The 23,438-nt window shown below is 44.1% G+C and overlaps 1 protein-coding gene across 5 annotated transcripts in view; it reads right to left on the bottom strand.

Annotated features, from left to right (window-relative positions):
* The window catches only part of LOC125309520 (trichohyalin-like), a 127,659-nt gene that overhangs the window by 89,565 nt on the left and 14,656 nt on the right, over positions 1-23,438 (bottom strand). For 3 of the 5 annotated variants that reach the window (XM_048266496.1, XM_048266498.1, XM_048266499.1), the window contains 3 exons: positions 19,322-19,457; positions 17,516-17,662; positions 5,498-5,689 (listed from right to left, as the gene is read on the bottom strand). In XM_048266496.1, the coding sequence (XP_048122453.1) occupies positions 5,498-5,689; positions 17,516-17,662; positions 19,322-19,457 (475 nt within the window). Of the gene's footprint in view, positions 1-4,144; positions 4,199-5,497; positions 5,690-17,515; positions 17,663-18,434; positions 18,523-19,321; positions 19,458-23,438 lie in introns of those variants that run through there. The other 2 variants (XM_048266500.1, XM_048266501.1) reach the window with 2 other exon arrangements.

The raw sequence follows: 23,438 nt of genomic DNA, 5'->3' as shown, positions 1-23,438 counted from the left end.
CTCCAGCAGCTGCTACATCCCCTCCTGACTCCCTGCCTGTTTGTGTGTGTGTGTGTGTGTTGATTTGTAAAATTATGTCTTTGTGTGTCTGCAAAGTTCATTTCCATGTGCATAGATGTGGGTGAATACTTGTGCAGTTTATATGGGTTCAAGGGAGTAAGGTGTATGTGTTTATTTATGATTGCCTGTATTGACTGAGCATGTGGGTACGTTTGTGAACCAGACGGCATTGGTGGGTGTGTGTGTGTGTGTGTGTGTGTGTGTGTGTGTGTGTGTGTGTGTATTCCATATGTATGTGTCTGTATGGGGGAATCCGGAATCCAACAAGGGATTTGGAGCTTAAGCATTCTACCACAGAACCAGGGCAGGGCTACTCTCCCTCAGGGACCAGTTTTGCTACACCGTAATGCCAGCTTTCCAGCCTTGTTAGTAACTACTGTGTGTGTGTGTGTGTGTGTGTGTGTGTGTGTGTGTGTGTGTGTGTGTGTGTGTGTGTGTGTGTGTTCCATATATCCCATGGGCTGGGGTGGGGGTTGCATGGAGGGGGGCAATCTGAAGCAGATTAAACATTCAAATGGCTCCATTAAGAAAATACACCATTTGCAGGCTCCCTAAAGCACATCCTATGACAGCTCTGCTGCAGCGTCGTGATTGGCCAGGACACTGCGCATGAGGCACCAGTTTTCTGTATTCAGCACTGTGTTTAATTTCACACACAGCCTCTATTGGACACAGATTTTTGATTGCCTCATGTCTTTCCTGTATCACCATCACTCGTACGTTTTGTGTTGTGTGTGTGTGTGTGAGAGAGAGAGTCATAGGAAGATTTAGAGAGAAACAGAGAGAAAAGCAAAGGGATATAATGAAGAGTGAGAAAGGGAGAAAAAATGAGAGAGATAGAGAGCTGGGCTCTACCACTACACCTCTGCCTCAGAGATACAGCACCAGCATCTGGCCCCTGCCAACCCCCCCACCCACACTCCCCACCAGCTGGGCAGAGAGAGAGAGAGAGAGAGAGAGGGTAAAGAGAGAGAGAGAGAGAGAAAGAGGGAGAGAGAGTGAGTGGCCATATTTAGATGGATGATCCAGGCGCGGAGAAGAGAAAAGCCCCAAACAGCGACCTAAAGCGCTCCCTCGTCTTCACATGCTTGATTTCACCTTTTAATTAGAGCCATTAATCAAAGTGGGCCCAGAGACACAAGGCTTTGCACAGGGGCCCTTTCCCACTTCCCCCTCATAGCAACCCCCCCGCTACCCTGACGACACGACACCTTGCCACCTGTCAAAATTACAGCTTTCACTTCACGCGCCATCCCTCACAGAGTTAGTCTCTGCAAGCCTGGCTGCATCCCCCCACAGCTCCCTGTTTACAGTACTATCTTACCCAGGATGCAGTGCGGTGCTGCACAACGCAAGCTGGCAGGCAGGGAAGCAGGGAGGGAGACAGCATCCAGACTCTGGCGAGCAGGCAGACCAGACAAAGCCGCCAGGCGACTGGTCTGCTCACCGGGGAACAGGGGCAGACGGAGGAGGGCTGTGCGTGCGGAGCAGACACTGCTAATGGGCATTCAACTCCAGATCAATTCCAATTAAAGGCCATTAGTGCCGTTACCGCGGCGATGATTATTGTTTTTATAATTCAGAAAAACAAACCGCCCGCACGTCCTTGGCCCAGGCTTGGAAAAGCAAGGCCACTGATGGGCGCTTTAATGAACTTGCCTGATATAGATTTTTGTTTACTTCAATGAAATGCTGTACAGTGCACACTGCACAGTAGCAAGCACTTATTTATTTCTCTTGTCAGGCCTTGGCTGTAAACAAAATACCACCCAAATATTGTGATAACTATGCTTAGCTACTTAAGCACCCTCCTCAAGGATGACATGAATGAGTTGTTGCAAAGAGAGAGAAAGAAAGAAAGAAAGAAAGAGAGAAAAAGAAAGAAAGACAGAAAGAAAGAAAGAAAGAAAGAAAGAAAGGTTAGAAATATTAATCTTGTTGGAGAGGTGGTTGCTGAGATCTCCATATAAACCTGATCATTCTCAGCCACACAGTGCTGCTGAGGAATTACATATTAGTGTTGAGTAGAAGTTAGTCTGCCGTGTAAATCTCCCAGTCACCTCTTGACCACATACAGATGGTCTCCTGTATCTCCTGTCTCCACGGTGATGAGTAAACAGAGCGGAGTTGGTCCTTAGCAATAACCCCTCCACCCCCGTCACGCCTCTCCTCCTGCACCCATTCTGTGTGCCACCCCTCCGCTGCCCTGTCCTGGCGAGGAAATGCCCCTGTGCCAGTCCAGATGTGTTCTGCTCTGCAGGGCAGTGGGTGGGATGTCAGGGGGCAGCTGCCCACCCCAAACAGGAGTGCTGCCCACTCTGCCAGCCTCCACCCTCTCCACTCCTCTCCGCTTCTGTTCTATGGATGGTTTTAAAAAGCCCCATGGCTCAGTTAACCTTTCCACACTGCACAAAGCACAGGCGGCCGTCTTCCCTCGCACTCTCACTGCCTCACCATTCAACCTGACAGATGACACCTCAAGGCCTCTGCTTTTTAGACCGACTTAAAAAAAAAAGGGTAATGATACGCTTCTATGCCCAGACAGAATATGCTTTCTCTCTTCCTCTTCTCCCCCCCCCCCCGTCTCACTTCTGCGTTTGCCTTTTCACTCTCTCTTCAGTGATCAGAGGCGTGCAGTATTTTTGCGTTGCTAAATGCGAGGGGTGTCAGTGGAGGGTGCTTTCAGAGGCTGCCCGATCCAAAACTGCCCGGATTCACTAACTTTGTTATGGCTTTTCACAGGCCCTCTTTCTGGCTGTTGTTCACTCTGGCTATTCAGCCTTTTCTAAAAACGTGGTGAGGCGCAGAGTAAATGTGCTCCAAAACTGAAAAATAAAGTTGAAATGCATCAGTTCTTCAAGTTGGAATCATTACCGAATTGCTAGACATGTTGATTAAAGTGCTTTTTTTATCTTTCTGCTTGTTGTTTGCTATTTAATCGTACTTGGTTGGCAATGCCACAAATGGAATTTATGAAGTTCCCTCCTGTAGAGAATCATGTCATAGTATGAGGATCAAAAGCGCACATTCCCAGCATTCTCTCTGCTCAGCCAGTCTTCAGCGTGAGCGTCCTGACATATGATGTGTCAGGAGTGAGCGGTGCGCGCGGCTCAGATGCCTTGCGTTGATTACGAATCCCTCAGCGCCAATCAGTGGCGGCCATCTTAAGTGTGACTCGACACCTTATCAATCACGGAGGGCATCCTTTTGCCACCTCAATCTCTACCTCGTCTGAAATAGAATTTCTTTTCTTCTCTTCTCATTTTTTCCCCCCTCTATCAAGATTCAGAGAACCATCCGTCCATTTCACAGACCACAGCAGTCTCTAAGGAATTCAGTCTTTTTCCACAAAAAAAAGAAAACAACATACCTCACACAAACATACACATATTGGTCATAATTATGGATGGATATTAACAATACAGAAAAAATATTAATCTTAGAAGTAAACACTAAGAGGCTTAAAGGAAAATTGCAAATAAATCAGATTATCCTTTAGGAATATCCCACAAAGGAGCTAGGCAGTAATAAGAACTCAAGGCATCCTTTCTCATGCAGAGGCCCAGACAGGCAGAAATAGCAGCCCAGGCAATTCATAAAGCACTTGGCTCGGGCGCATACATATTTCACCTTCAATTTTATTTTTTCATCAGTCTCCGAGCCACAAAGGATATTCAATTAGGCTTTGTGATTGGGGCACTGGCATTCTGTCGGGTCATTCAAAGGTTAAATAATTCAGTGCTACAAACATGATTATGCTACTGTACGATTTGATCAGATTCACTGTTTATCATGCAAGCGATGTATTTTTATTTTATTTATTTTTTTCACCGTGGTGGTCTCCAAATCATGTCAGTCTAGAAAATTCCCCACAGGTAATTTGGGAGGTTATTTTTAAAACTTCCCCCGTTGCTAAACTGCTTGTGCTTTACATAGCAAAAGAGAGCGAGAACAGGCACAGGAGTCGGGGAGAGACAAGCAGGGAACAGCACATTACAGCTACTCAATGATGCTGAAAGCGAGGTACACGTTAAATCATTTTTATATACTGAAGGTATAGGCACCGTAATGTAATTTCCCCTACCCCTGTTTCCTCCGCTCCACACAGAGGAAGGAATAATTAAATACTGGGTTTGGGATGTCTGGGGCCTCCGTCCCTTTGTCTTGTCTTAATCCACCTGTCATTTAGCAGATGATGTACGGCTTCAGGTATTGTTGCGCTGGTAGGCTGTAATCTTTACTGGAAATACACACAAAATCACATAGGGAACAGAAAAAGGCCAAAGAAGTGGAGCACACTTGCACAGGTACACTTGCATTATGTATTCCTGTTTCCTGTTTACATTAACAGTGCCCAGAAACTGAGCGCTCAGAAACGGAATGAAGAATTTAGAAATAACAAAATACCGCCAATCCAACCGTATTCTTGTTGGCAGCACAAGTATGGTCTGAATTATTGTTGATTTGTTTTTTTTGTTTTTTTTATTTGTTTTCTAAATAGATATTGTGAATATTTCCATCTTTGTGTGCTCATCTCTCTCAAAAAAAAAAAAAACGGAAGACAAAAAACGATGCAGGATAAACCTCCAGCGCCCCACTATTCTTTGTAATCAGTTTCTCTCGGGTGACTCTGATGCCTTCCGCCTGCAAGGCTTCGCTCACACGTTGGAAGCCCAGGAAAAACAGCCTCCACAACAAGGGAAAGGTAAGAGTCTGAATAATGCATGAAGGGAGTTTTATATTGGGAGTGATGCTTGTCAATCATGTCGGTCTAAATCAAGACAGCCAGGATGATTTCCATTTCAACTAGCCGATATTCAGGACAGAGCTCGGCTCTCCGTCATTCCATATTGCCAGTCAATCTCAGAATTTTGCCAGCCGCAATCCCAAGCCACTTTTTAATTAATGTTTTTGAGGACCAGATATAGAAAAAGAAAAAAAACAAAACCCTCTGCCAACCCAACAATGTCTGTATTTACATGTCTCTATCACTGAGCAAACAAGCTCATTTAAAAGTTCATATGCTAATGTGTGACATTTAAAGCAAACTTTACACGGCGAAAGGACATACAACAAAAAAAATTCAGATTCTTTTCCAGCCCTGAAACTTATGCGTCTTCCATATTTATGACCCCCCCTAAAAAATTCGACACCTCCAGTGGATTTGCTGAGTTAATCCCTGTAAGCACATAGGTAGAGGGCTTTCTGTGATGCAAAAAATAGTTAAATAGAGGAAGTGTTAATTTAAAGAAAGGCCGGTAGACAGATGCAGTTGGGATGGTGTGAATAGTTTACAGGGGAATGGTGTTTGGAGCTCTGCTATGACATGCTTATATCTCCGGGTATAAGTGTGATAATTAGGCTGAATGCACAGACGCTGGAAGGGCATAGAGGTTGTGTGTGTGTGTGTGTTTTGGGACGTGCAGCGGTGCGTTACCTGGCCTGTGGCAGGTACATGATGGCTTCTGGTCTTCTCCAGCTCGGCCTGAAGCTGCTGGAGCTGAGCTGACAGCTGGGCCACTTCAGCTGCCACCTCCTCGTCCTCTTCCTCCTCATCCTCTTCCTCGTCCCTTGTGTGCTTCTCTCGTCTCGCATTCAGCAGGCCAGTCTCTGTCAACTTCACATGCTTCTGAAGACCAGGAAACAAACACACACACACACACACACAAGGAATAGACTCTTCCAGCGTTAACACACATACACACACACACACACACACACAGGGGCCAACACACACCTGATACACACACTGACTGCAAGTGAGATGCTACTCTAGGCAGAGAATGAATTATGAATGTTTCACTCATCACAAGACTGGCAGCAAAGACAAGGCTTTTCACAGATATTTGAACATTTAAAGAACAGACGTAATCTGTGAGATATTCTCAAACGGTTTCTGAGAACTGGAAGTGGAAGTGAGCATTAAAGGGGACATTGATTGGGTGCGTCGGACGATGTCATTTCCTCCTTACCACCGTAGCCAAAATGTCTTTTTTATCCGAGCGACCAGATTCTCATCTTCTGTCTGCGAGCGAGCTCTTTGCTTTTCTGGAGAGTTTATACACAAGAGAAACCACAATGGCAACCAATTGGACCTCACTTAAGCAACCTTGATGATCGATTGGCCAGGCAGTGGATGAGCAGGACCCCATTTCAGCAGCATAGTGTGCAAACCACTCATTCATTAAAAGATGCTCTTCCTTATTGATTTCGGCTTAAGTAATGAGAAAGCTTATCCGAAAATCTTTAGCATTTGGGCTCAAGTTAAGGAAATCGATGCCACTATTTCCCATTTGAACAACATATGCGAATTTTATGTACAAAAGACAGGACAAATCCAAAATTGGATAAATCAATAGCCCTCTGTCGATACGACATAAAGCAGACAAATGGTATTTTAAAGCAATTAAAGTGAGCTGTAAACAAATGAAGGCCAATCAATGCAGATGTCTTTCAATTATCACTGTTAACACTCAAATAAAATATGCCAGATCCATAATTCAAATCTCAAGGCCCTTACACTCCCAGTCATTCAACTGAAGCGCAAACTTTCAAACATCCACAGTAATATAGTTACACTCTCATATCTTACTTTGACCTGACTACAGACTCTTAATTTCATTCTTGCTTTCAAGCGAGTTACCTACAGTAAGTATAAATATTTGGAGATGGTTCTTAAGTTCTCAATTAGCACATTCATTTCTGTAGCCTTTTTCACCTTTCTTTAATCTCCAGTCACACATTTAAATCTGAGAGACGGGGGCTTCCTGAAGTGGTCTGAGAAGTCGATAGTCCAAATCAGGCAGCAATCCCTGCCTACACAACTCCGAATAGAGAAATGGAGAAACGAACAGCTTTCCCCTCCCTCCGTCTTCGGCGGGTTCCTTCAAAGTTCAATCAATTAATCTAACTTAATCTTGAGCGGTCGGCATTGTGTGGCACTAAGTAACATATCAGCTCTAAGTCAGGCAGTGCTTAGAGCCCAGGCCAATCACCACTCTCCAGTGAGTGGAGTTCACCTCTCTGTCCACCGAGATAGCACTCATACACTCCGACTCTCACATTCCACACTCCGCCATCCGCACCTGGGCAAATGTACAAAATATATGCCCCCACAATTCACGCAAAAAATAAATTGAGATTTTATCAATATAAATAATTCCAATCCACTTAAAAATACATGTACATAAGCAGAGATGCATTACATAAATAACATTAAACAGAAACACAAACAAGGAAGCTGTTTCTATTTCAAACTGTGTCAGCTCAGTAACCCGTATGTGGAAATGTCATGTCCCATGGTCTGTCCCTGCTGGCATCTTTTTGACCGGGCTCGTCATGGGTACTTGACCAAGTCTATTACTGAGTGGACAGACCTCATCTTTAAGAAAATTACATCTGCATAGATCAGCCTCCAAAAGCCTTGGGGGGGGGGTTCTTGCTGATGGCACAGTAACAGAGGTGAGGAGTGTGTCAGTCAAGCTAAGCTCTCAACAACACATCCCAGGGGTAATTGGTTTTGTCATTAATATTCATATGAGCCATATCAGCTGTATCAGCTGTATGTATGTTTTCCCCGCATCTGCCGCACGTTTGATACGACACATCAGGTGCTTATTCAAAAGAAAATCCAACCATATATACTGTGTGTGTGTATGTATATATAAATATATATACACATATATATATATATATGTTCACAAAGGACTCACTCAGATCAACTCAAAGAACTATCACATTTTGACAAGACAGCTTTGTTTGCATACAAATATACAATCTTCAATGCATCTTTCCCCGATGTTTTTTTAATGCTTTTCCCCTCTCTGTCTCCCGATCTAAGCTGGCTATACTGCCTTATATTGCAGGTTCTGGTTTAATCACGTGTAAGAAATGACTCGCTTCTTCGTCCACCAAGCATGACATTTCAATTGTGCAGCCAATAAAAGTCGAACATGAAGAAGGCTAAAATGATCCACTCTCCTGGAAGCCCAGGGACCCAGGTTACCATGGTGAGCTACCTTGTCCATGCACACAAGGTCAAGAGTGAGTGACCCATCTATGAAGAAAGCTCAATCTCACCACATAATCACATACAGGCCTAAGCCGGTTTGCTGCTCTTCTGAATTCAGCATCACAGGTTTTAGACTGCAGTGTTTCCCCTAGAAATTTTTCCAGCAGCGGTGCTATTACTTGGGGGGGTTGTTGCGCATTTTTTTTTTTTTTTATATCATACCTTCGTGTTTATTTTGTGAACATTTTCAGCTTTCTTTTACATTATTGGTTAAAAATGATAGAAGAAAAATGAAATGGCACAACCCAGAAAAAGATTATTTACAATTTATTTAAATTTGTCTTAATGGCAAAGGCCACACCCAATCTGCGAGCACTTAATTTTTCTGGGCTTTTCAAAGAACATCTCTAAGGCTCTTTGGTAATTGAATTTAATTGTTGGGGGGCCATTAATGCTGACACGCATGCACGTAGCCAGATGCTCTCCTTGTAGTCTATTTCTCAGTCCCAAAACAACAAACCCACGTATAAAAAGTAAATACTCACTTTTCTTCTACATCACTCCCACAGTTACCATACAACTCACTCACAATTAACTTCGAAAAGGACCTAGGCTACTTGATTGAAGTCGCGACCGTTAAGTCTCAATGAAGTTATGAGAACACGCCTTTCTGATAAGAGAATAGGCTCCTATGTCTAATGCCGCAAACGTAGAAAAGGTCTGTTTGTGATAGCCTATTATAGCTAAGTGGACAGAATTTAGGCTATACGATATGCCAACATATGCTCATATTTCCTTTAACTATCAGAAAGTTTAAACAGGCCTAGACTGTGTTAGCCTAGCTTTCCCATGCAAACATTACATGTAGCCCCACGCTTAACGTTACAAGTCTAGGCTACAATTAACGTTAAGACCATACACCTTGTAGCACATTGGTTTACTCTATTGCATTACTTACGTTTTAATAATTTGTCGTTGAATGTTGATGGAGGCTCATCTTTGGGAAATCAGCTCTCTGGATAAAATTGTCAGCCGGAGCAAGAGTTCTCAGAGTTGACGACACCGGACGTAAATCCAATCAGCAGAAAGAACCGCATCGCAACAGACTGTTTTCCCCCCATGTTAAATTCATTTCGGTAATCATGAATTGGTTTCTTTTATTTGATGTAGGCTAGGAGAGGAGGATGCATGTTTCACATTAGTGTCAATGTGTCAAAGCAGGCTTTGGATCAGAGGAATTGCTCAAGCTTAACATATGGCATAGGCTACAAGCTTAATCCACGCATACAAACAGCTTCGTGATGAAATATAACTAATATCATTTTTTATTGTCACCAGGCCTATAAGTAGGCTATTTATTGTGTAACCTACAAGTGAACGATGACACCATAGGCTACACTGTGGCGGAGCAAGACCCCATCAGTCGGATAGCTAAACAATGTAACCATGTTCAGAACGTAGGCTAGCCATATGGGCTGCAGACTTGTCTTTGGGCTTGTAATCACCTGACACATCATGCCGCATATATGTCCTGAATAATGAGAGGCTAAGTCGCGGTTTGATGCACTTAACTTACTCAAGACTTTCAGAAAACAATTTCGAGATGACGTTGGCCGTTGTGCTATTACAGTGTGTTTAGTGAATCTCGTGATATTATGTTGCAGCGGCGCTGAAAATCCAGCAGCGGCGCTGCGCCGCTGTTAAATACACTGTAGGGGAAACACTGGACTGACAGCAATATTAGCTTTTACTTTGTCACAAATGAAAGCATGTCCAATGCATTGTATTAGTGCTGTTCATGTTTTCCTAACAAAAAAATCCATGAAAACCTAAAGAAAAACATCCATGCATATCCTCCCAGATTAGTATTGTAGATGACACTTTAATATACAGTATTTAAAACGTCTGACCTCCATATTCAAACTGGTCTTATTTCTATTTTGACACAAGCATTCAGATAAAGATGCTTTTGTGAATATGTCTTGCATTACACTAGTGGAGGCCCCCTTTTCGTTGTGATTCTGACAGATTTGGAGAGGTACTTATAAAATATTCAGGATGAAATTGCAGTAACAGATGCCAGCTGTCATGTGCAAGCAAGTGAGTGTTATGACAAGCGCCTTAAAACATTCATGCTGAGAGGATAGTTTATGAAAGTATTCATTAACTCCAAGGGACCGTAATATTTCTCTTTCATAACTACAATGCTTATGCCTGATAACAAAACCAGCACAAAAATGCAGAGCAGAGCACCAAGGAGTGTTTATGATAAGCTACTGACACAGACAGACGCACACATACACACACACACACACGAAAAATGTAGAGCAATTCATCTTTATCACAATACCTTGTGTGAATTCGATCTACATGTGGAAGAAGAGGAAACACACACTCACACAAAACACACACGCCAAACTTTGCAGGTCATGGTCAATTCTGGGTCTAAATTGGCATTAATGATTGATTCAGAGTGGTCAAGGGGTCGTCCCTCAGGTGGCTAGCCCAGTACCCCAGGGAGAGAAATCCAGTAATGACCAGTAATGATTGGCAGGGCTGAGCCCACAGCCGTAACATAAAGACATAATAAAAACCCCACTGCTTCCCCAACACATTCACACACCCTTCCCAGGATGCAACGAGAAACTGAAATATGCTATAATATCCTACTATTTTGCTGCAGACCAACATTAAGGTCTAGGGCAATTGGTTCAATTTCAGGAATAGAATCCTACTAGCTTTACACTCACAAAAATGTAACTCATGTCTGTTATAGGTTGGAAAAATTATACAAATGTGCTTTCATAGTGGTATCATCAGTTGTTCCACCTTTAACCACCTGATACAACCAACCTCGGATGATAAGCTATGTCACTCATCTTCAGCATAGCTGTCATAATGTAGTCATTTCACATTTAGAAGTCATAACACAATCTTGCATCAACAGCTTAGGTCATGTACTGTAGGTATGGAGACAGATGGTAACATGACAAACTGGGCAAAGACAGCCATTATGAGTACTAACAACTAACTAAATTGCACATTATACATGATTATGCATGCACCCATCAGCTGTCAAGACTAGCTTATGGAATTGTGTATCATTAGGCAATATTGACAAAGCCCTAAAGCTAAATCTGAAACTATTAAGAATTTACATGGTGAACGGCATAACGTAACTTAAAGCTGATACTCCCCATTTTACCTTGACAGTAAGCAGACATTTTCAAAATAATCTGTTTCCCTATTTTAGCCTCCCCACTAGCCTAGACCAGACAATTCTATTAGCAATTCTGATGGTCGGTAGCACTCCAATTAGGGATCTAATTCATTTCCGCACAATAATGCAAGGGCATGGGAACGGCGCATCAGCAGAATTTGATGAATTATCATTTCCGTGGCGTTGGACTCCCATCAGGCCCATGTTGGTGCGTACCCCCAAGCTGCCACGCAGAGGCCCGGGGCTCCATTCAAAGCACATGAGGCCATTAGACAGAGTAATGGACACTTCTTATGCAAAGTCCACTCTGGTGAGGACGCTGCCCAGCTTCAGAAATGGGATTAAATCATGCTAACTCTTCAAGATTGAACTGATGAAGCCCCAGCTTGTGTGTGTGTATGTGTGTGGGTACATGTGCATACATGTGTGTGCCACTGCACTCTGCACTCATTGGGGAGTGAAGTTTGATGGCGGCCATTTAATCACCGACGGGTGTGTAAACTGGGCCTGGGATCGGCCTGGCTACTTCGCAGTAACGTTCCCTCACAACTTTGAGTTCACCTTCACATTTGCATTTCATTTGTTTTCAGCAGAGATGTGAGGTCTTACGTGGGATTTATTAGCTACCTTGAAAAGTAAATGTTATTCCTCAGCATGCCTTCACCATTACGAGGTAATGAAGGTGGGTGTCTTAAACAACGTCAGACTTTATCATTTTCTTTGTCTTTCCCCATCAACAGGCACGGTGATATTTGCAATTCAAAGTTAGAAACTATAGAGTTAGAATTTATTTATCTTTTCTTTCTAAACTGTATAATGGATATCCTCTCAAAATGAATTTGATAACATTTTCGTTGTGCAATTAACAGCACCAGACCATCATGTCCTACTGCTCCCGAACTGAGAGCAAACAGTGATAAACTACTCGAGGCTGTAAAATACTTTGGTGTTTACACGCTCATCTCTCTGTGGTCTTCGTCGTGTGGCGACGGCTAGCCCAGTATGCGACTGTGTTCCTGTAAGGCATAAATCCAGAGCCTCTCGGCTCTGCTCCTCGCCTGCTCAAGGCGTAGCGTCTTTAAGTAAATGCCTGCGGTTCCGACACCACACTTCATATGTCACACTTGGGGCTCAGGCAAACCGAGACGAGCCAACCGCATCGGAAAGTCCTCCGTTCTGTCGCAGTGACACAGCTCAGGGTTTTTTTTTTTTCCTCGCCGTCTCCCAGTAACAAAGGCAACTTGTTTGAGCAGCATTTTTTTTTTTTTTTTTTCCTGCTTCTTCTTTTTTTTCTTCTTTTCTTCAAGTCGGCCATTCATAACAAATGTCAAATGCTGCGGTTTCAAGTTCAAAACGGCTCGGCATTCTTTTCCTTGTGCCGCTCCGCCACTGCCGAACCCATGAACACTGTCTCTTTCATATCCTCTGACTGAATAATGATCACTCTGCAGAACTCCAGGAAACGCAGTACACAATTAAGGGATGCTCTGCACAGAGTCTTTAAATAAACACTGCCCACTTCAACAGGATTCAATATCCCCGTCCACAGCAACCACAGCCCTACGCAATCCTGGCACGTACACTTATCTCCATAAATGTGTGTGTTTGCTGCAATAAGCACTTGGCGGTAAGCACGCTACATTTAATTAGACAATAATGACTATAAGCCAAAGAATGTTTACAGAGGGGATCACTCTAGGCCACTAACTATTCATTTTCAAAACTGGGCCTTTATAAGACACAAAACAGAATCATAAGAAACTACAGATTTTGAGATGGAGAAACATGAATCAAATTGAAAAGAAAGCCAATTACCATCATAACGTGACATAGAGCTTAGTGCGAGATACGGCAATCAAATGAAACAATGATGCAAACACCATCAGCTCTTCTTCACAACCATTGGGGCCTACTCCCTCTCCCTCTCCCCTACCCGCTTCCTGAGCGTAAAAAAAAAAAAAATTAAAGCTCTTAACCAAGCACAACAGAGGCTTAGCTGCCAATGCCTCCACAGCTGTTTGGGGTGGCAGAGGAGAGGCGCGCCAGCGCGGAGTAGAGCGTGGCAGTGCCAACTAGTCTTGGCATGGTGACAGGCCCGTCCTGGTAAACACCCTCCCCCTGCGCCCACTAGCTTATCACAGTGTGTCACATTAACGGCCAATTAGAGCTCTAAGTGGCTCCTCCCCACTGCCACCCTGAGTGGGAGGCGCAGCATATGCTTCGCATAATGTGCCAGTGGGGCCCACACACATGCATGTTGCCACAAGTAACCACACATATACACACATATACACACACACACACACACACGGTGCCACAAGTAACAGCACAAATACTACACACACAGCCACATGTGCACATATGACACTTGTAATAGTTTAATCAAGTAACGATCAAAATAAACCTGTGTACACACAGATGCACATATACAAACGTGTGAATTAAGGACACAGACACATGTACTTCCACAGATTTATAAGAAATAACTAATCTACAAACAAAGACATAGCCTAGAGGCAACGCAAACACACAACATAAAACCACACAGACATACAATAAATACATCCTGTCTGATTAGGAAGCATTAGAGGAGCTACACATGGGCATTCTACAGATCCCTTATACCTACTAATGTGTCAGGGCCTGCTTCATATTCATAGGGATGTGCAGACACATTTACACACATACAGCTTCAAGCACAGACATAGCCTGCAGTTCAGACACTAATCAAACTGGTCAGGCCTTGGCTGGGTGTCTAGGAAATGATCATAAATGCAAGGGAACTACCTCCTTTGATCCTGCATATAGACACACAGGCACACACACACACACACACACACACACACACACACACACACACACGCACATCCGTACACACACACACACGCATCTCAATTTGGCTCTCATATGAAAGCTCTCCTGAGTGGCGCGTGCACAGCTGAGGTTAATGATATTATTGAGGTTATTTGCATATTTAATTACGCCCCCTTGTTAGGGATAAGTGCTGTTTATTCAATTTGTTCCATTTTGTCGCTGGCACAGGTTCAATGAGGATTGGCCAGTGATACTAGTGTATGAATGAGTGAGTGAGTGTGTGTGTCAGGGGGGGGGTGGGGTGGGGGGGTGGGGGCTGCAGGATATTAAGACGCATTCATCAAAACCCCCACTACACAAAAACAGATGCCAACAATCAAGCGCTTGTCTCTTCAATCTTTCATTATCATTACCGCGTTTTAGCGTAATAATGATCATGCCAGCCCCTGTGCCAGATTGTGCCAGCGTCGCTCCCTTCAACAAGCTTCTGGAGTGGCTCCATTTAATGTCTGAGCACCGACAAAAAATGTGCCGCTCGTAACACACAGCTACATTTACCCAAATTAAACATTTTCTCATTAGCCCCTGGCTATTGCGCTAATACATTATTCATCCTCTTCTTTACAAAGGAACATTAATCAATTATGAACATATAAAGAAATTAAATAGTGAGAGGAAAAAGGAAAAGGCTTTCAGTATTAATATGCAGACAGACAGCAGTGCTACAGCCTGCAAATCAATAGTTTTTTGATTAATTTGAACACTTGGTCCAGACTCGGGAGCGAGAGCTGAATCAGGCATGACCACAGCTTAGAATTCAAACAAAGAGATTTGAGCCGTTTTCATTTATTTGTTTTAGGCTCAGGTTAATTTTTCATGGATGGCATATACAAAACTGGGGAAAATGACTATTTTTGGTCCCTGTTGTTCGAATAAGAAGGGGATGGGGGAGGACAACACCACAAGGGATTGTGTTCCAGAGTGAAGAGCGCAATTGCTTTGAACCCTGTGGCTCTCAAATTTGTTTTTAATGCATTTTTAAAGTTTTATTGGCATTCGGAGACACATGGGGAATAAAACTCATCCAAAGTGTTGACCCTATTAGTATTAACAGACAAGGCCGATGTGTGGCACTGTGCAATCTCCTGCTAAATAACACAGAGCACAGCTCGAACCTGCCAGCCTTTAATTCGACTAATATAACACCTGCTTACACTTTCTTTCATTTCGCTACCTGGGACTGTAGCAGTGAAGGTGTGGCGTCCACTTGTTATGGCATATGTATACGTTGAGTACGACAACATAATGGTGGGAAAAACAGTTTTTTAGTCATTATCTCTTGACTGGGGTTACAGTACCAATGTACTGTAGGACAGAGAAAAAAACATGGGTGAGATATATGCTATGATTCACTGCTGTCATTATCATGAATGTGTGGTTGAAGGTGCTGATGGCTAATATGAAAGTGCTAATATGACAAGGTGCAATACATAAAAGCAAGAATCTTCAATAACAACGATGCAAGGAATGATCTATCCCTAACACTGCATACTTACGAGGCCTAAATCACGTACAAATAAAAGCTTCTTCCTGGTCTTAATGTATGTACTTACAATGCCAGTGGAACTGAAGCACCCAGGATGGCCTTAAACACATACTATATATAATAAGCACATTGTATGGGTGGCAAAAGGTCTGCTTGCAGTTAGGTAAGAAGAAGGTGCATTAAGGCCAAAGAGCTATTATTCCCCTCCGTTTCCCAGCCTGCCCCCTCTCTCTCTCTCTCTCTCTCTCTCTCTCTCTCTCTCTCTCTCTCTCTCTCTCTCTCTCTCTCTCTCTCTCTCTCTCTCTCTCTCTCTCTCTCTCTCTCTCTCACACACACAAGCAATGCTAAAATGTTTATCTGCTAGATTTTCAGGAGGCGACGATAAATCCTCTCCTCAAAGCGGCAGAATGGAGTGAGCTGCTGGTGCGTAAGAGAGGAGAGGAAAAGAGAGAGGCTTCTTTAATACCTCGCTGATGCACCGCAGGTGATGGCTGCATCACAAGGCACCGGGGGGCTCCCTGTTTGGCAAGGGACCACTGTGGGGGAACAGAGAGACTAATTTCCAAAGGGCTGCCTCTACGCACCAGCGCTCCCTCCACACACAAAGACACTGACCAGATAAACCCATTTGGGTGTATTAGGAGCATAATAGCATTTCCATACTTACTAATGACATGGGGTGCCCGTGTCTAGGGGATTCGGATAAAAGACGAGGCTAGTGTGTGTGTGTGTATCATAACAAACTCCTCGACAGGAAAGAAGAGATGCCTGCGCGCCTACAGCATGTGACATAAAGAGGTGCTGGATTTGTGGGTCAGAATCAATTTCTGGTGACGTGAACACACAAGCTTTGAATAATCTCCGGAGTCTGGAGTCGCCTCAGCTCGGCTGTGTCTGCCTGCGTGGCTGTGCTTGTTTCTCTCAAAGCAAACAGAGCTCGTTCAAACCACACAGTTGTTGAGGCGCTCGCTGCCCGGGGTGGCATGTAGATGGGAGAGCTGGATTGTCGGCTCTGTCCGACACTGAGCCCGAGAGGCAGGCTTGAGTCAGATCCAGAACCTTCCGCTGGGTCACAGTAGATGCCAAGCGCCGTGACACGTGACCATTTAGTCCATTCTATGGACTGGGTCAGCACTGTGTCCATAGCCTGTCTGGGAGCTCCAGGATGGCCGGCTGGGTTTAGGGCCCAGCGTTTTTTTTTTTATCCACAGCCTGTCTAGGAGCTGCTGTGGCTGGCCTGACTGCTCGTGGTGCATCCCTCACCTCCTCACTCTTCACAGACAGCTCCAGATCATAGGGAAATATTCAAATCCGGCCTCACACACCTCACAGCCAACGCCACCCCTCCGCCACCACCTCCCGCTGGCACGAGGGGAAGTGGGCATCAATCACCTCTCTGTCTGCCGCACTTAAACAGAGCATGAGATCATGGCGTTGGAGGCCATTTGCGTGATTACAAAAGGACCGGAGCATCGGGGACAGACCAGTGTGGCAGGCCCACTGGGTCGTGCGTGCGTGCGTGCGTGCGTGCGTGCTGCTGGAGGCTGATGGTAATGGTGGTGGTGTCAGATGGGAGAGGTGCGGCAGATAATCGTAGACAGGTTCCTCTGAGGGCCGGAGGGGCAGATTCGGGTAAGTGTGTGTGTGTGAGAGAGAGAGAGAGAGACTGTGTACATGTACATGTGTGTGCGTGTGACTGTGTTAACGTGTGTGTGTGTGTGTGTGTGTGTGTGTGTGACTGTGTACATGAGTTTGTGTGTGTATGCTGATGTGTGTGTGTGAGTGTGCATTGATGTGTGTGTGTGTGGTGTGTGTGTGTGTGCGTGTGTGCGTGTGTTGTGTGTGTGTGTCTGTGCATGGTCACCTGGCTCTGTGTGTCCTGTTGCGCCAGCCGGAGCTGTGGGCAGAGTCGTGTGATGTTGACGTCTCTATCGGCGATCTCAGCCACCTTTTCTGCCTGCAGTTTCTCAAGAGACTTGACACGACCGTGCAGCTGCGACAAGGCATCAGTCTTCTCCAGGGGCACACACACACACACACGCATACACACACACACACACACACACACGCACGCATACACACACACGCATACACACACACACACACACACAAGACAAAAGAGAGAGGCTGATGTTTCAGGATAACTCAACTCATATTTATAAAACCCAGGACCATTCATTTCACCAAAAGAGACAGATAGCACTCTTCCATTTGAGCTTTCTTGGCAAGCATTTTGAATAACACATTTGTGCCAGCCAAGGCCAAATTTCATGCAGAGCTGACTGCTATCTTAGAAATCACTCTTCAGGTAAGATAGACATCTGCTGGAGGGAGGAGAAAAAATATTATAATGCACTCACTTTTCTTTCTGATAAATACTGAAATCTTAAAGAGCAGTAGAGTTGAGTTGATTTAAGACTGTTTGTTGCAGGAAGTGCATTGCAAATTAATGTGGTTTACCAAAACAACTCCTCGATTTGTCCCAGCACAACCCACAAATAGTAAAACACTGGTGTTTTAATTTGTCAACACTTAAATAAGGAGGTGTGGGAAGCGATGAAACAATATTTCATCTGAAATGGCATTCGAAGCCTAGAGGGCAGATATGTCAACAATTCACACGCAAAGACACTGCGTCTAACTCACAACATGTGTCAAATCCTGAGCCACACGCGGCAAGCAATATCATAAAAACTAAAGCTGCACTTCAAAGTTGCTTCCTCCAAATCAAAGGCGCTGAGGACAAAAAAATAGAAGAAGAAAAACAAGGCAGTGTCCGTTACCTCATTCCTCTTTGGCGTGGTCTTGTCCGAGAACGTCTTCATTTCCTCTTGAGATTGTGGATAATCCCTCCTCTGGCCTTCAGGAGTTCGGGCGGCTCCTGGCGCTGAGGCCTTATAATGTCCTCCTGCTGCCCACTGCAGCACACGGAGAACAGGAGGATATTAGCCTCCACCTGAACACTTCTCCTGACAGCTTACACACACACACACAAGACAAAAAGAGAGAGGCTGATGTTTCAGGATAACTCAACTCATATTTATAAAACCCAGGACCATTCATTTCACCAAAAGAGACAGATAGCACTCTTCCATTTGAGCTTTCTTGGCAAGCATTTTGAATAACACATTTGTGCCAGCCAAGGCCAAATTTCATGCAGAGCTGACTGCTATCTTAGAAATCACTCTTCAGGTAAGATAGACATCTGCTGGAGGGAGGAGAAAAAATATTATAATGCACTCACTTTTCTTTCTGATAAATACTGAAATCTTAAAGAGCAGTAGAGTTGAGTTGATTTAAGACTGTTTGTTGCAGGAAGTGCATTGCAAATTAATGTGGTTTACCAAAAACAACTCCTCGATTTGTCCCAGCACAACCCACAAATAGTAAAACACTGGTGTTTTTAATTTGTCAACACTTCGTAAGGAGGTGTGGGAAGCGATGAAGCAATATTTCATCTGAAATGGCATTCGAAGCCTAGAGGGCAGATATGTCAACAATTCACACGCAAAGACACTGCGTCTAACTCACAACATGTGTCAAATCCTGAGCCACACGCGGCAAGCAATATCATAAAAACTAAAGCTGCACTTCAAAGTTGCTTCCTCCAAATCAAAGGCGCTGAGGACAAAAAAAAAAATAGAAGAAGAAAACAAGGCAGTGTCCGTACCTCATTCCTCTTTGGCGTGGTCTTGTCCGAGAACGTCTTCATTTCCTCTTGGAGATTGTGGATAATCCCTCCTCTGGCCTTCAGGAGTTCGGGCGGCTCCTGGCGCTGAGGCCTTATAATGTCCTCCTGCTGCCCACTGCAGCACACGGAGAACAGGAGGATATTAGCCTCCACCTGAACACTTCTCCTGACAGCTTACACACACACACAGGAACCACAAACATCACCATTTCAGTCACTAAAAAATAAAAGCTAACACTACATTTTTACAATTAAGACAGAAATGAAATGATAACTACAGTAGGAGTTTTTTAAAAAAGCAAATTACATAGTTAAAAAAAACACAATGAGAGCAGGGAAAAAACAGGTCTTTTCTCAAATCCCTGCTCATATGTTGTTTTTTTTCTCTGTGAGATATTCATCAGAAACCATCACTTGGGTGTATGAAAAGCATGATGAAATTGCTCTGGACACCATTTCTGCTCCTTAATGGTGCCTCTGTGGCTTTTGTAGCCGTTGTAATGGGGGCTTAATGAGAAAGCCCTAATGAACCTCCCTGTCTGCATTGTATAGTCTGGATACTTTTTTCTTCCTTTTTCTTTCCTCCCCATCCCTTTCTTTCCTCGTCAGATCCCCCAGTGGGCTCTGTAATTACTATGTACTGAGTGCTGTGTTCTATACCAACCTCATCTACTGAGGTTCTGCCTTCCTCCCTTTAGAAAAAGAAAATGCCATATTATTGTCACTTGGATGGGGGGTGTTAAAGTTAACACCTGGGGGGATGGTTAAAATGAGTTCCTGTCCCTGGCACACGCACACACACACACACACACACACACACACAAACACACACGCAAATCTTCACTCTGGCCCATTATAGCAGAAGCAAACAGATTGTATTATGGACAAAGAGGACTCTCAGCTTGCCTGGGCAGGAATAAAATGGAAAGGAAATTGAAAAGAGCAAAACTAAGAGTGATTCATTAGACCTCCATTCTTCGGCCTCTGTGCTCATTCAACGGTCCATCACAGTTATCAAGTACAAAAAAGATAAGAATATGCTTCATACATGTAATGCAGCTTGTACACTTGAACGCACAAACGCACACAAAAACGTGGTTAAAGCCATGTATGCAGTCATGGCTGCAGCAGCAACATTCTTAATCAGTATAGATAAATGTCTGCAAGACAAAGCGCCTGAGTGAAGGCAGATGTTGAATTCTGGACAGGCTATTTGCCAGGACACCACAAGGAAGCGTGGGTCCTCAAAGTGACAGAGAGGCTTGGAGCGCCGACGCTTCAGCTGCCACACTTCACTCTCTCTCTCGCTTGCTCTCTCTCGCTTTCTCACTCACACACACACACAGTCACACACACAAACACACAAACACACAACCCCTCAAACATCTCGGCGTGGCACTAGAGACAAAACTTGTGTGACAGAGGCGGCGGATCGTGCCTGGGCTGCCTGTCGTGAGGCTCTCGGCTGCTAGCGACAGCTGTCAAGTGGCACGCTGGCGGCTGCGCTAAAGAACCCGCCGTGAAGCCAGATCCCATAAATATTGCCTCTTAATGTGCGCCGGCAACACTAATCTGTCTCCTCCTCTATTTGGATATGCAAATGGCAGTGCGGATGCGGCTGCCGTTCCTGCCGAGCCATCAGTAATGTGGATTGATGCAGAAGTGACATGGGACGTGAAAGGGAAAATCAGGTACAGAACGCAAAAGGGAGGGATTTTTTGGGGATGATGTTGTGTGGTGCGGCAAAACACCTGAGGAATCACAAAAGTGCAGAAAGAGCTGGAGAAGATGCTGAAAGTGCTTTCTGATAGATATCTCGGCACACTGAGCCAAGGACACGAGAGGACGAACAAACAAAGACTCGCCCAAACGGCGCACATGTTACACCCCCTCCCCACAACCAAAGAAATATATATATATTTTTTTCTGTCAAAGTCAAGAATAAAAGTGTTATGAATCACCAAAAAAGAAAAAGAAAAAAAAAGCGCTGAAAAGTTTAAACTTAGACTGAACACTTTCTAGGGCAGTGAAAAACACAAACTATTTTACAGCATACAGACCTTTTATTCAGATTCCTATTTCAGCAATTGCTAAATACAAAATTAATTTAGTGGACATCACATAACATCATGACATGTGACATGCCTCATCTTAAGTTGTGTAGAAACCAGTGGGGGATGAGAGCTGGCTGAATAGAGAAAGCCCTCTGAAAGGGTGGCTAACTGCAGTCAATTTCGCTCCCTTTTCATTTCACAGGACACTCGAACAAAAAGAAGGTGTTTTGTTCCTCTTCCTGACTGCTCTGTTCCCCATCTCTCCCTTTCTTTTTACTTTATTTCCCTCTCTTTTTTTTCCCGCATCGCGTCAAGCTGGGTAAAAGGTTCCTGTCTTTTCAGCATGGCTCCCGGATCCTTCTTTCCACGGCGGCACGACCCGGCTGCCGGGCAATCCGCTGGCTGGAGAAAGAGAGGGAGAAAGAGAGGGAGGCGTGCAAAATTGCAGCTCTCAGTCTCCCCGCGCCCAGAGGGCATCCATTTAGTCGTGCCGTGAACGAGTGCGTGCCCGTTCGACACGCCAAAGATCAGAGCCTCAGTGCCCACTGCTGCCCCTCCGCCTCCACTCGTGCTCAGACCAACGAGAGATGCCCTCAGTTTTTAATCATCCGCTGGACGATACTGAGGCATGTCTCAGAAAGCACACATCTCGCTCCCGCCTTGCCTTTACACACTGAACAAAAAATGTCACACAGCATTTCAGGGTTTTGAATTGGACCCATGCTTCAAAAATTGAAATAAAAGATCCTGTAACCTCTCCACTCCAAAAAGTTTATTTCTTTCATATTCTGTTCACATAATAATTATTCACAAATAATCCCTGTAGATGTAGTTATACAGAATATATAGTTTCCTGCGTAATGGATTGACTAATTTGCTTGTATTAATGGTAGATCAGTAAATTCTTTTCTGACCACAGACTTTTCCATGATGCATTTATAATTTTGTTCAGCATTAGTATCCAATGTTTTACACTCAAGTTTCTACAGATAACACAAAAAAGTGTATTTATATTTTTTGCAGTTTTATGTTTTTTATTGGTTTTCATCACGTATCACTTTTATCATAATTATCACTTCTGGCCAAAGTAAAATATTATATCGGTTTAGTAACAAAATAACATGTTTTATGGTAGAAAAGTCCAGTTGTGAAATTTAAAATTTGTGAATGGATAAATGCACACAGTGCAGCTCGACTCTCCCATATGTTTAATGTGAGTGCTTTAGTCATGTTCGTGTGGAGGAGATTGTGTTCTCCTCACACGCTGTGCTAAGCACTGTAAAAAATGGCTGGTGTACACAGAGATAAAATTAGAACACTTAATAAATGATATCACGTCAGCCTGACGAATGGCGCGACCTGTTATATTTAGCAACTAAGTGTCTTAATGATCATTCAGCACTTAGAGAGTTGGGACGACAGCAGAAAAGAATGGAAAAAAGGCAGTGTGCTTTGTTGCCCATAAAAGTGCTTGACAATTTTTCATACTGTCACACGGCTCTATTAGCAAAGCCTAACACAATTAGTTATGAATATTCAGTAATAACATGCAAATTGTTCCCTCCCTAACTGGCCCTGGGCGATGGTTTTTGCCTCTCAAAACCCAATTCTTTCTACATCATTACAACAGCACAGCATAATTCATCAGAATAAAGTACAGAAAAAAAAAACACCACAGCCTTATTGCATATTGCCCGGTGCGTGTATGCATTGCTGCCTGTTAACCAACAGTGTGTGTGTGTGTGTGTGTGTGTGTGAAAAAGAGTCAGTCAGTATGTGTGCATGTGTTTGTGGACATTTGCGTGTGGATTTGTATGTCAGAGTTTGTGTCCGGTGTGTGTACACACGTGTGTACATGTGTTCTCGCATCTGTATGTGTGTGTGTGTGTGTGTGTGTGTGTGGGTGTGTGTGTGTGTGTGTGTGTGTGCTGTGTACTGTGACAACAGGCTTGGTGTTAAGCGTGGCAGAGAAGGCTCCGCGGCACCACCTTGGCACAGTGGCACTTGTACGCATCTCCCTTGGGTGATGTTAGCCCCTCCAT

Source organism: Alosa alosa, chromosome 16 (genome assembly GCF_017589495.1).
Source record: "Alosa alosa isolate M-15738 ecotype Scorff River chromosome 16, AALO_Geno_1.1, whole genome shotgun sequence".
Lineage (NCBI taxonomy): Eukaryota > Metazoa > Chordata > Actinopteri > Clupeiformes > Clupeidae > Alosa > Alosa alosa.
The sequence above is the reverse complement of the archived record's forward strand: the minus strand, read 5'-3'. Positions and strand labels throughout refer to the sequence as shown.